The sequence below is a fragment of the Elephas maximus genome, chromosome 6, assembly GCF_024166365.1.
Source record: "Elephas maximus indicus isolate mEleMax1 chromosome 6, mEleMax1 primary haplotype, whole genome shotgun sequence".
NCBI lineage: Eukaryota > Metazoa > Chordata > Mammalia > Proboscidea > Elephantidae > Elephas > Elephas maximus.
The window spans coordinates 6,071,811-6,084,703 of NC_064824.1; the positions used below are offsets into that span (position 1 = coordinate 6,071,811).

The 12,893-nt window shown below is 41.9% G+C and overlaps 1 protein-coding gene across 1 annotated transcript in view; it reads right to left on the reverse strand.

Moving 5' to 3' along the window:
- CLASP1 (cytoplasmic linker associated protein 1) overlaps positions 1–12,893 on the reverse strand; it is a 373,393-nt gene that overhangs the window by 22,009 nt on the left and 338,491 nt on the right. Inside the window, exon 35 of the mRNA XM_049889062.1 lies at positions 5,706–5,834. Within this exon, the coding sequence (XP_049745019.1) occupies positions 5,706–5,834 (129 nt within the window). The remainder of the gene's footprint in view (positions 1–5,705; positions 5,835–12,893) is intronic.

The window sequence follows — 12,893 nt, forward strand, 5'->3', positions numbered from 1 at the left end:
CTATTCAAAATCAGTCAACTTTCTTCCATGAAAGAGAATGAAAATGACACTGATTTCAGCTTTCTATGTCAGCTGCCTTGTCTCGCCTGACTTTAATGCCAGCCCTGTAGGTCAGGCAGCACAGGAGTAAAGGACCCCCACCTGGTGTGCAAACACTGTAGCGGTCCAGAGAGCTTGTTACTGTCCACACCGCACAGCCAGTGAGCTGACAGCAGAAGGAGAGCCCAGGGCTTGTTCCAAACTCACAGGGTCTGACCAGAAACAACAGCCCTCTCACCTGGTTTCCCCACATGGGTTGTTTTTCTCTTAACAAGTTACCCTTTCTGCAGAAGGGGGCCTTGGTGGCACAGTGGTTATGAGCTTGGCTGCTAACCAAAAGGTCTGCAGTTCGAATCTACCAGCTGCTCCTTGGAAATCCTACGGTGCAGTTCTACTCTGTCCTATAGGGTCACTATGAGTTGGAAGTGACTTGACAGCAAAAGAGTTTGGTTTGTTTTGGTTCTGCAGCTACAGGAGCTAAAGGGCAGGGGTCACATCTGGTTCCTAGGAGGGTCAGTTCATCAGCAAGAAGCAACTTTTTCCACTTTCCCTGGCTAACAAAGCAGTGGTAGCTGCTGCCATTCAGAAATGGACATCGTGCTTGGCACTTAATAACAATGCTATGAGGTGGGACATGGTATCTCTGTTTGACATAGAGAGAACGATGGCTCACAGAAATGGCAAATACTTACAGAAAGGGTAAGTACTTCTGCAGTCTTGGTTCAGCAGGACTCAACCCAGGCGTATCTTCCAAGTCACGCCCTCTCCCCTTGACCAAGCTGCCCTGACACTAGAATTCTCTCACCCCTGCTTGTCACACATCTCAGGTTCTAATTCCCTCAGGCACTTGATCTTGACTCTTCCAGTCCACTCTAACCTCCTCCTGAACTTTACTCTGAACCATACCTTGACTCTTTTGCTTTAACCTCAACATAAGCTCTGGGAAGACGAGGGCACCCACTCCCTGCCCCCCTCCCCATAACAAAATATCCACCCCACTTGTTCCATTAGTGCCAGACTGTTGACTTGGCAACCATAAACCTTTAAATGAAGCTATGTAGGTTTTGGTTTTGTCTTTTTATTAAAAAGCAAAAACTTACAAAGGAAATGGGGCTTCTGGCCATATCCCAAGGTTGGGCTCAAGGAAAACTGGAGAATTAGAATCTGAGAATTTAGATCTGTTACTCAATAGCGACTTTTATTATCTAGAGACTGGATGAGACAGATAAGCATCTAGTCTGCGCCCACGGCTAACAGATAAGGAAAAACTAAGGTCCAGAGAGGTGAAGTAATTTCTCCAGGTCTGCTCAACAGGCTGCTCTGCTCCCCAGGTGGCTGCAGTTCCGAGAGGCCTGGACCCTAGAGGCTTGTCAGCCCCGTTTAGGAGTGCAGGGGTCTGAAGAAGACTTGGTCAGGTAGTACTTCCTTGGTATTTGAAGGAGGACATCAGACAGCTAAGACCCCTTTTGCCTGAATACACTTCTTACCGCTGCTTTCCCCTTGATCCCATATTTGTGAAAGGACTCAACCAGACACTCCAACGGGCTGGGTGACACAGAAGCCACACACCTACTCCCAGGAACATTTCTTTTCAAAATAATCTTGGTCTGGGTGTTGCTTTTTTAATTCCTGAGAGCCACAAAATACAAATTAACTAGAATTAATTGAAAAATAAATCCTTTAGAGAAATAACAATGGTCGTTTTCTATTTATATAAGAATCAAACTTCCCAAAACAAGCAAACCTGAAGCTGGAGTCTCCAAGACTAAGACCCTAAGACTTTCATGCACCTCAAGAAATGTGTGGTGACCCAGTAGAGTAACATAAAATAATGTTGACATTTTACAGACAAATGTAACTGAATATTCACTATTGTGGCAAAGTTCAGAAAAGGTAAGTCTAATGCTTTAAGCAGGCCCTGGGGTGGCATAAATGCTTTGTTCTCAGCTATTAAACTAAAGATTGGCAGTTCAAACCTACCCCAGTGATGCTGTGGGAGAAGATCTGCTGATCTACTTCTGTGAAGATTACAACCAAGACAACCCCACGGAGCAGTTCTACTCTACAAAGGATAGAGCCGCCATGAGTAAGAATCAGCTGGACTGGTTTGGGGTTTTTTTTTTTTTTTTGGTTAATGGTTAAAAAATAAAGTGTCAATTATGGAATATCTTCAAGAAATAGAGCTGGTGCTTCTTTCAAGTTTAAATAAAACATCTACTGAGTACTTTAACATTTTGGGTACTATATGAAAAATACAATGACTAGGGGGTAACTGTTCTTGCAATAAATGTACATAAAATGATTTAAAATTAATTTATCAATTGTTAACCAAGAAACGGGTCCTTCTGTCTACACTCCAAAATGGGATCGATCCACCCCAGAAATGGGTGTCTGAAAACAGTCTTCTGTACAAATATCTGTACAGCACATCGCAGCTTTAAAAGCCCAATTCCAGGGTGTGTCTTTGAACCCCACAACAGTCATGCTGATAGAGTTACACAGAGATGATGGAAGTTGACAACAGAGCTGGAAAGCATCAGGTTTTCTCTTTCAAAATCCACACCTCACTCTGACCCCAGAATCTCATTTGCAGTATCACTTTTCTTGTTAAATCCTCTCTTCAATCAACTAAGGAGAGGTTCTGCACCACCCCTAACAAACAGGATACAAATTCTAAAATGAAAAGAGCTCAAATTAATGGAGTTATCTTGTAAAACAGAAGGCGGGCTCAAGATATGAACAGCTCACCATCAAGGCCTTCGAGCTGTTTGTGAACTGCTAACACTACTGTGAGCCACAGTAACTTTGGTGATGAGGTGCAGAAACTCTGAAGCAAACCTGATTTACCAAAAAGAAGAGAGAGAATTAGATGAGAGAATTTTATGTTCAAACAGGGAATGTAAAAACAGTGCCTAAAGCTGATAAGCACCAATGTTTTTAATAAAAATTCTGAATTGGTATCCAAATGCCCTATCTTGCTTGCGATAAAAAGTCTATGTCAGCTCAGGTTGGACAGTATTTAAAGGTTCAGAGTCATAACGGTTAAATGTGACGATGAGAAAATGTAATGACTAGAGAAATACTTTGTACAATATTATATACCAACAAAGGGGCCATAACACAAACTTGAACACTATCTGCCTTTAAAAAAAGAGACAGAGACAAATTAGTTAAAAATAAGAGAAAGACTGGAGGAATTTTAAAGAAAAACAAAAACAAACATCAAATCTGAAACCTAAATACACAGGTGCCCAAGTCAGTAGCTTCTGGCAAAGTGACACAGTGAAGTTTCATAAAGAAAACTACAAGGGCACCTAGTCAAGGTGAGTTTGAAAGTATGCAAAGCAGGGAAGGGCTGCCAATAAAGGCAATGGTTTCAGAACAAAATGTTTTCTCCACCTGCTTTATCAGGTAATCAGTGACAGCAGCGTGGAGACCCTTAGGTTACAGGAATTCCATGTTAACTGGCTGCTGCTAAGTTCATTTGAAGCATTAGGTATTTTCTGTTTTTGTCCCCTAGGCAATTTAAGGAACCTCCCACCTAAGAACTTTCTCCCTTAAATTTCTTATTTTGCAAAAATAAAAATAAAAAAAGGGTTACTAATTAATATAGTTAATAGCAAACAGATGATATAATCCTGCTAACCTTTATTTCTTAGGGCCCACTGTCAAAGTTTTAAAGCGTAAGATCAGGAAATTCACCTGGAAAGACAGACACCCTCCGACTGGAAGTGAGTGCTGAAACAACCCCCGCCCTGGGGTGCGGGGGGTGTCATATCTCCCGAAGGCCGTGCTTTAAGCATGCCCTTCTCCCTGAAAACAACTGCTATCACATATACATACCTATGAGAACTCCAGTTCTAATACATCTTTTGATCATATGTTCTCATTAGAGAGAAGATATTTTGGTGAGAAAAAAAAAAAGTCAGTGCGGGCCAGTTTCCCTCCTTTAAAAGAGAGACAGCCCTGGTTCGGCTCTCGGCTCTGTCGGAAATTGCTGCCACTGCCTGACAAAGAACTGGGCCTCCTGGACCTTTGTTCCTCACCTGGGGATAACTATGGTCACTGTATCAGCTCAAAGTGCCCTGGGTGGCCCAAATGGCTTCTGCATGACTAACCTGAAGGCTGGCAGTTTGAACCCAATCAGCAGTGCCGTGGAAGAACAGCCTGGCAACCTACTTCCATAAAGTTTACAGCCAAAAAGACTCTACAGGGTGCACTTCTAATCTGTAACATGCGGGCCCCGGGAGCTGGCACCGACTTGATGGCAGTGAGTATATATAGGGCACACTTCTGATCTGTAACACACGGGCCCCGGGAGTTGGCACCGACTTGATGGCAGTGAGTATACCGGCTCATCTGATCCTCATGCTTTTTAAACAAGTGACTTGTAAATGGAGAGTTCTGTTCAAACGTGATCATCATCATCACGCAACCAAGCCACTGTTCTGGAAACAGCCCTCCCCTGCGCATCCTGTGTTGCGCTAGGCTCAGTAAGCGGGAGACGCCCCGGCAAGGGACTGGGTCCTCGCCCTCCCGGAGCCTATAGTCTCGGTGGGGACGTGAGGAGGTCAAACCAATCACAGCTCAAGCGGCCACGTAATGCCAAAGAGAGAGAGCATGACTTTGGGTCAGATTCTTCTTTTTTTGCAGGGGTTGGGGGTCAGATCCTTTTTATAGATTTAAGGATTGATCTAATAACTAGGCCTTAATCCACTAGCATGCTCATAAGGGCCACATGTGAGCCAGGAGCCTGAACCGTTCTGCTCTCACCTTAGGGTCAAGCCCATCATTTGTCATGTTGTTTTCTAAACATAGGATTCTGTTTTCCACAGTGCCTTTTACTGGAAAGATACGGTCAATAAATTATTGTTTTTAGGAAACCCTATCCACCTCCCCACTCTCCATAGGCCTCTAGATACGTGAAGGACTCGTGAGTTACAAGGGGTGGAATGGCTCAATAGGCCACAGGATCAGCATCTGCTCAGTGTCCATGTCTGCAGTACACGCACAGGCCACAGGAACACAGTGGGCATGGAGGTCACAATGCCCAGGAACCACAGGAGTGGGCTGCTAGCACGTCCGTGTTCAGGGCTAGAGGAAGAGGCACAGCGCGGCTACCTCCCATGACCTTCCCCTGGCTGAGAGAAGCACGCCGAGAGTGGGAAGGCGAGGGAGGTCAACAAATGGGGTGAGGTGCCTACTATGTGCCAAGCACTGGGCTAGAAACTGTCACCAAGCTATCTCATTTAATTCTCACAAGAGTCTGGGACATTATCTACCTCCATTTTACACACGAGGAAACCAAGGACCAGAAGGTAAAACAACTTGTCCAGGGATCTAGAGAAAGTAAGCCTTGGTTATAGATTGATGTGTTCATGACTCCAAAGCCAGTAGTCCATCTCCCACGCTGGACTGCCAAGGCCAGTACCAGAGGCAATGACAGATCCTTGTTTCCAACCAAAGGAACAGAAACAAGGGAAAACCTCCAGGGCAGATTTTCCCTCTGTATTATGAGGCGGGTTGAACTCAGACAGATATTTTCAGGGATCTTTAAATGTACTCTTTTTTCAGCCAGCTCTCTGATTCCCAGGGATCTCTCACCACAATCAAACAAGGTCTCCAGATCCAGTCTTTTAGTACCCCTGGGCCCAGTGCTGCCTTACCTCCTTATGAGAATCTTTGTGAGCTTCCAGAGTTTTCATGATCGTCAGCTCGGCATAGTTTTTAAATCTTGCTGGCTGGTTTCTCAGGATTTCCCGTAAGACTCTCAATGCCAGTGCTCGGATCGAATGCTAGAGAAGAGGAGGAAAGGAAGACATCATCATACAACACTGGCCACAGCCTTTCACTAAATGGACCCATCGGTAGTGCCCAGCAAGAGTAAGCCCCTGGGACTTCACCGAAAGAGTAAAAACAGAACCTACAGATTGGGAAAAAATTTTTGGCTACAACATAACCGACAAGGGTCTAATCTCTAAAATTCATAGAAAACTCAACACCTCAACAACAAAAAGACAAACCAGTTAAAAATCGGTAAAGGATGTAAACAGACATTTCACCAAGGTAGACATTCAGGCTGCTAACAGACATGTGAAGAGATACTCACAGTCACTAGCCATTAAAGACACGCAGATCAAAACTACAATGAGACACCATCTTGCCCCCCAGCAAGAATGGCACTAATCAAAAAACCCTAAAATAACAAATGTTGGGGAGGCTGTGGGGAGACTGGAACTATTATGCACTGCTGGTAGAAATGTAAAATGGTATAATCACTATGGAAAATGTATGGCGCTTCCTTAAAAAGCCAGAAATAGAAATACCTTATTATCCAGCAATCCCACTCCTAGGTATATACCCTAAGGAGATAAGAGTCGTGACACGAGAATAGACACATGCACACCCATGTTCACTGCAGCATTATTCACAATAGCAAAAAATGGAAACAACCTAGATGCCCATCAAAAGATGAACAGATAAACCATGGTACATGCACACAATGGAATACTACTCAATGATAAAGAATAATGACAAATCTGCAAAACATCTCACAATATGGATGAGTTTGGAGGACATTATGCTGAATGAAATAAGTCAATCGCAAAAGGACAAATACTGTATGAGATCACTATTATAAAAAACAAAAAGAAAGAAGGTTGTACACATAGAAAAAAAATTCTTTGATGGTTACCAGGGATGGGGGGAGGGCAAATTACTAAGTAGACAGAAGACATGTGTTACCTTTGGTAAAAGGAAAGGCAATACACAATATGGGGGAAGTCAGTACAATATGACCAAGGCAAAGGAAGACACTGAGAGGAATTCAAGAACAAAGGGCAAAACAATCTTGCAACGGTAGTATTAACAAACAATAATTTACAAATGGATACACTGTTAGATAGGTAAACTAAAGAGGTGTAGGAGGGTGTAAGGGAGCACACCCACCTGCAGGAGGTTTGGGTGGATATTTCTACATAGGTAATTGTAGCTGCTGTATGTACATTAATATACACAACACAGCACAGAAACGGCACAGTCATGAAAACTTCTTAGACATAACCAAACACCTTGTGGTTCCTAGGCTCGAAGACGAAGGACCATAGACTCGAGGGACACAACTGGCACAACATAGTTCATAAAGACAATGCTCTGCATCCTACTTTGGTGAGTAGCGTCTGGGGTCTTAAAAGCTTATGAGTGGCCATCCAAGATACAACTATTGGTCTCTTCCCATCTAGAACAAAGGAGAGTAAAGAAAACCACAGACTCAAGAGATCAATTAGTCCAAAGAACTAATGGGCCACAAGAACCACAGCTTATATGACCCTGAGACCAGAAGAACTAGACAGTATCCACCTACCACTACTGACTGCTCTCACTTGGATTACAACAGAGGGTACTGGTTAGAGTGGGAGAAAAATGTAGAACAAAAAAATCAAACTCACAAAAAAAGACCAGACTTCTTATTGGTCTGAAAAAGACTGGAGGAACCCCCGAGACTATGGCCCTAAGACACACTACTGACCTGGAACTGAAGCCATTCACAGAGACCACTTTTCAGCCAAACAATAGACAGGCTCATAAAATAAACAATACATACACCAAGAGAAAGGTGTTCCTTAGAACAATGAATTATATGAGCTCAAAAGGACAACATTTGCCCAAAAACAAAGACAAGAAGGCAAAAAGGGGTAGAAAATCAGGACAAAAGGAAAAGAACTGAGGGCGGAAATGGGAAAAGTGCTGACACATTGTGGGGAATGCAACCATTGTCATGGAATACTTTATGTACAAACTATCTAATGGGAAACCATTTGCTCCGTAAACTTCCACATAAAACATAATAATAAAAAAGGAAAAAACAAGTCAGCCCCTGGTTCTGGGTATCCCTGGCATCCTGCAGGTCATATTGTTTACGTGACAGAAGTTTCTCTGGTGATATTTCCAGAACCCAGCACCTAAGGGGGACATGGCAAACACTTCTTGAGTGAACCTGGTACTTGAGATCATACATCTAAGTTCATTAACAGTCTCTCGAGGATTTCCAAATTTCCTGAGACTTAGGTATGCAAATTCTTCTTTTCTAAAATGCACAGAAGGGTAGAAAGAACTGAAACATTTCATCAAAACAGTCTGTAAGACTGTGGATTCTCTGCCATTCTTCTTGACCTTGCGTGTGATGAGATCATGGATGAGAGGGTTTGTACAGGTACTTGAGTTGTCCAGGCCCGAGTCATGCATCTGGATGAGAGCCACTCCAAACAGACTCCTAATCTCAACAAAAGAGAATGGAGTTTACACTAAACAGAGCCAAGGAGTACATCCTGATTCTCTGTCACTCATCTATACAATTCACACATTAACACACCGTTCACCTGCCCTCTGCGTGACATCACTTCATCTCCTGACACAGCCCAAACCAGGATAACTGCTGCAGTAGCCAATACTTTTTTTTCTTTTTAAATAATTTACTTAATTTTTGTTGTTGAAAATATATACAGCAGAGCATGCCCCCATCTGGCTTTTTTACAAGTACTTCAGTGGCACTGATTACATTCTTTGAATTGTACAACCGCTCTTGCCCTCCTTTCCTAAGTTCTTCCTCCCTCATTAACATAAACGCACTGCCCCCAAGTTTCCTATTTACTGTTCTGAATTGCTGTGATTAATGTGATCCCATACAGACAGATCTTAAAACAGCACAATGCTGGAGGGAGACATTCTTTATTAAAAAAAAAAATTTTTTTTTAGTTAAGCCAAACTACTTGTTTGGTTTTGAGAAGACATCGGGGGATATTTCTGGTTTAAAGTTTAAAGATTATTTCACGGCAACAATTTCAGGGGTTCATCCAGGCTCCACGGCTCCAGAAAGTCTGGAGTCTACAAGGATATGAAATCTTGTTCTGCATTTCCCCTCTTCTGATCAGGATTCTTCTACACAATCTTTGATCAAAGTGTTCAGTAAGGTAGCCTGGCACCACCCAGTTCTGGTCTCATAAGGAGACAGGTGTTCATGGAGGCAAGGAGCCACACATTCCATTTCTTCCTCCTATTCCTGACTCTCATTCCTCTTGCTCCAGGTGAATAGAGACCAATTGTTGTACCTTGGAAGGCCAACTGCAAGCTTTTATGGCCCCAGACATTATGCAAGGAACTAGGAGGCAGAGCAGAGGCAAGGAACATTAGGAGGTAGAACAGAAGCATGGACATGCTAATAAGCCAATTAACCAGGATCCCAAGGAACCATGACCCTAAACCTCCAAATCAAGGAACCAAAACCCCATGAGATTTTTGGTTGTACAAAAGTAGCCTCAGTAGCTACTCCTTTTAAAATTTTTTTGTCATTGATGTAAATACATCAATTGCACACCTTTTGCCAATGTACCTTTTTACAGGTGTGCAACTTATTGACAGCAATGACATCAGTAGGCTGTGCAACCCTACCCTTAATGCAAGCTGAAATTCAGCACTCCACAAGCAATAATCCCCCACTTCCCCTTCCTCCAGGCCCCAGTACCACTAATACATTTTGGTCTCTATACATTTACCTGCTTTTCCTCTTCTTATATAAGTGAGATCATATAATATGTGTCCTTTGGGATTGCGTTATTTCACTCAGCATAATATCATCAAGCTCCATCCATATTGTACCATGTATCAAGACTTTATTTCTTTTACTGGCTAAAAAGTATTCTATTATATGTAAGGATCACATTTTGTTTATCCATTCATCTGCTGACAGGCATTTAGGTGGCTTTCATCTTTTGGATATTGTGAATGGTGCTGCAATAAACACTGGTGTACAAGCATCTATTTCAAGTCTCTCCTTTCAAGTCTTTTGGTATATACCTAGGAGTGGAATTGCTGGGTCATAGGGTGGTTCTATGTTTTTCAAGAATGGACACACTGTTCTCCACAACAGCCACACCATTTTGAATTCCCACCAGCAATGTATAAGGGTTCCAATTGCCCCACATGCTTGCCAACATTTGTTATTCTTCTTCTTCTTTTTTTTTTTTTTAATTTAATCTTAGCCATCCTAAACCCAAAAAAAATACCAGTTGCCATTGAGTAGATTCTGCCCCATAGGGTTTCCAAGGAGCGACTGGTGGATTTGAACTGCTGACCTTTAGGTTAGCAGCTGTAGCACTTAACCACTACGCCACCAGGGTTTCTGATATTAATGATATTATTCAATAATTTCTGCATTCTGTTGGATCACCCTTCCCTGGAATAGGCACAAATATGTATCTCTTCCAGTTGGTTGGCCAGGTAGCTGTCTTCCAAATTTCTTGGCGTAGATGAGTGAGCACCTGTAGTGCCATACCTGGTTCCTTGAAAAATCTTAATTGGTATTCTGTCAATTCCTGGACCCTAATTTTTGCCAATGCCTTCAGTGCTGCTGGGACTTCTTCCTTCATGACCATCAGTTCTTGATCATATGCTACCTCCTAAAATGACTGCATGCTGACCAATTGTTTTTGGTACAGTGATTCCATGTATTCCTTCTATCTTCTTTTGATGCTTCCTTCCTGCATTTTTCAGTATTTTCCCTCTGGAATCCTTCAACGGTGCAACTCGAGGCTTCAATTTTTTCTTTAGTTCTTTCTGCTTGATAAATGACAAGTGTGTTCCTCCCTTTTGGTCTTCTAACTGCAGGTCTTTGCATATTTCAGTGTAATACTTTAATTTGTCTTCTTGAGCTGCCCTTTCAAACCGTGTGTTCAGCTCTTTTACTTCATCATTTCTTCTCTTTCATTTAGCTACTCTACGTTCAAGTGCAACCTTCAGAGTCTCTTCTGACATCCATTTTGGTCTTTTCTTCCTTTCCTGTCTTTTTAATGATCTTTTGTTTTCTTCACGTATGATTCCTTAATGTCATCTCACAACTCGTCTGATCTTTGGTCATTAGCGTTCAGTGCATTAAATCTATTTTTGAGATGGTGTCTAATTCAGGTAGGGTATACTCAAGCTCATATTTTGGCTCTTGTTGGAACTGTTGTAATCTTCTTCAGCTTTAACTTGCACCTACATATGAGCAATTGATAGTCTGTTCCTCAGTCGGCTCCTGGTCTTGTTCCGACCTAAGGTATTAAGCCTCTCCATCGTCTCTTTCCACAGATGTAGCTGATTTGATTCCTGTGTTTTCCATCTGATGAGGTCCATGTATATAGTTGATGTTTATGTCGTTGAAAAAATGTATTTGCAATAAGTCATTGGTCTTGCAAAATTCTATCATGTCATCTCCAGCATCATTTCTATCACCAAGGCCATTCTTGTTTCCAACTTTTAAATTCCAATCACCAGTAATCATCAATGTATCCTGATTGCACGTTTGATCCACTTTAGACTACAGAAGTTGGTAAAAATCTTAAGCTTCTTCATCTTTGGCCTTAGTGGTTGGTGTGTAAATGTGAATAACAGTCATACTAACTGGTCTTCTTGTAGCTGTACGGATATTAACCTATCACTGACAGTGTTATACTTCAGAATAGATCTTGAAAGTGTTCTTTTTGACGATGAATGTGACGTCATTCCTCTTCAAATTGTCATTCCGGGCATAGTAGACCATATGACTGATTCAAAACCGCCAATAACAGTCCTTTTCAGCTCACTAATGCCTAGGATATCGATGTTTATGCAGTCCATTTAGTTTCTGACGACTTCCAATTTTCCTAGATTCATACTCTGTACTTCCCATGTTCTGATTACTAATGGATATTTGCAGCTATTTCTTCTTATTTTGAGTCGTTCCACATCATCAGCAAATGACGGTCCCGAAAGCCTGACTCCATCTATGTCATTAAGGTTGACTCTGAGGAGGCAGCTCTTCCTTAGTTGTATTTTGAACGCCTTCCAACCTGAGGGGCTCATCTTCCAGCACTACATCAATGTTCCGCTGCTATTCATTAAGTTTTCACTGGGTAATATTTTCAGAAGTAGATGCCAGGTCCTTCTTCCTAGTCTGTCTTAGTCTGGCAGCTCCGTTAAAACCTGTCCGCCATGGGTGACCCTGCTGGTATTTGAAATACCAGTGGCATAGCTTCCAGCATCACCGCAACACACAAGCCACCAAAGTAGGACAAACTGACAGATGAGTGGTGTATGATTTAAAATCAGGAAGTGTGAGTCCTCCTCCTTTGTTGTTTTGTTTCAACATTACTTTAGCTATTTGAAGCCTCTTGTCATAAAACTTCCAACCTGTGAACATGGAACATCTGTCCATTTATGTCTTCTTTATTCTCTTTCAGTACTGTTTTATAATTTTCATTGCATGAATCTTTTACATCCCTGGATAAATTTATTTTTAGGTATTTTATTCTCTTTGATGCTACTTTAAATGGAATTGTTTCCCTAATTTCCCTTTCAGATTTCTAATTGCTGGTGTACTGACACCCAACTGATTTTTGTCTGTTGACCCTATACCCTGCAACTTTGCTAAATTCTTCCATCATCAAACTCCTTGGGATTTTCTATATATAGATCATGCCATCTACACATAGAGGTAATTTTACTTCTTCCTTCCCAATCTGGATACCTTTTATTTCTTGTCTTATTACTTTGGCTAGGACTTCTAAAACAATATTGAATAGAATTGGTGAGAGCGGGCCTCCTTGTCTTGTTCGATTTCAAGGGGAAAGCTCTCCCTCTTTCTCCATTAAGTATAATGTTGGCTTCTCATATATGCCCTTAATTATACACAGCAACTTTTCTTCTATTCCAATCTTCTTGAAGGTTTTCATCAAGAAAGGGTATAGGATTTTATCAAATGTTTTTTCTGCATCCATAGATAGAGGTGATCATGTGGTTCTTTTCTTTTGTTCTGCTGATATGATCTATTACACTGACTG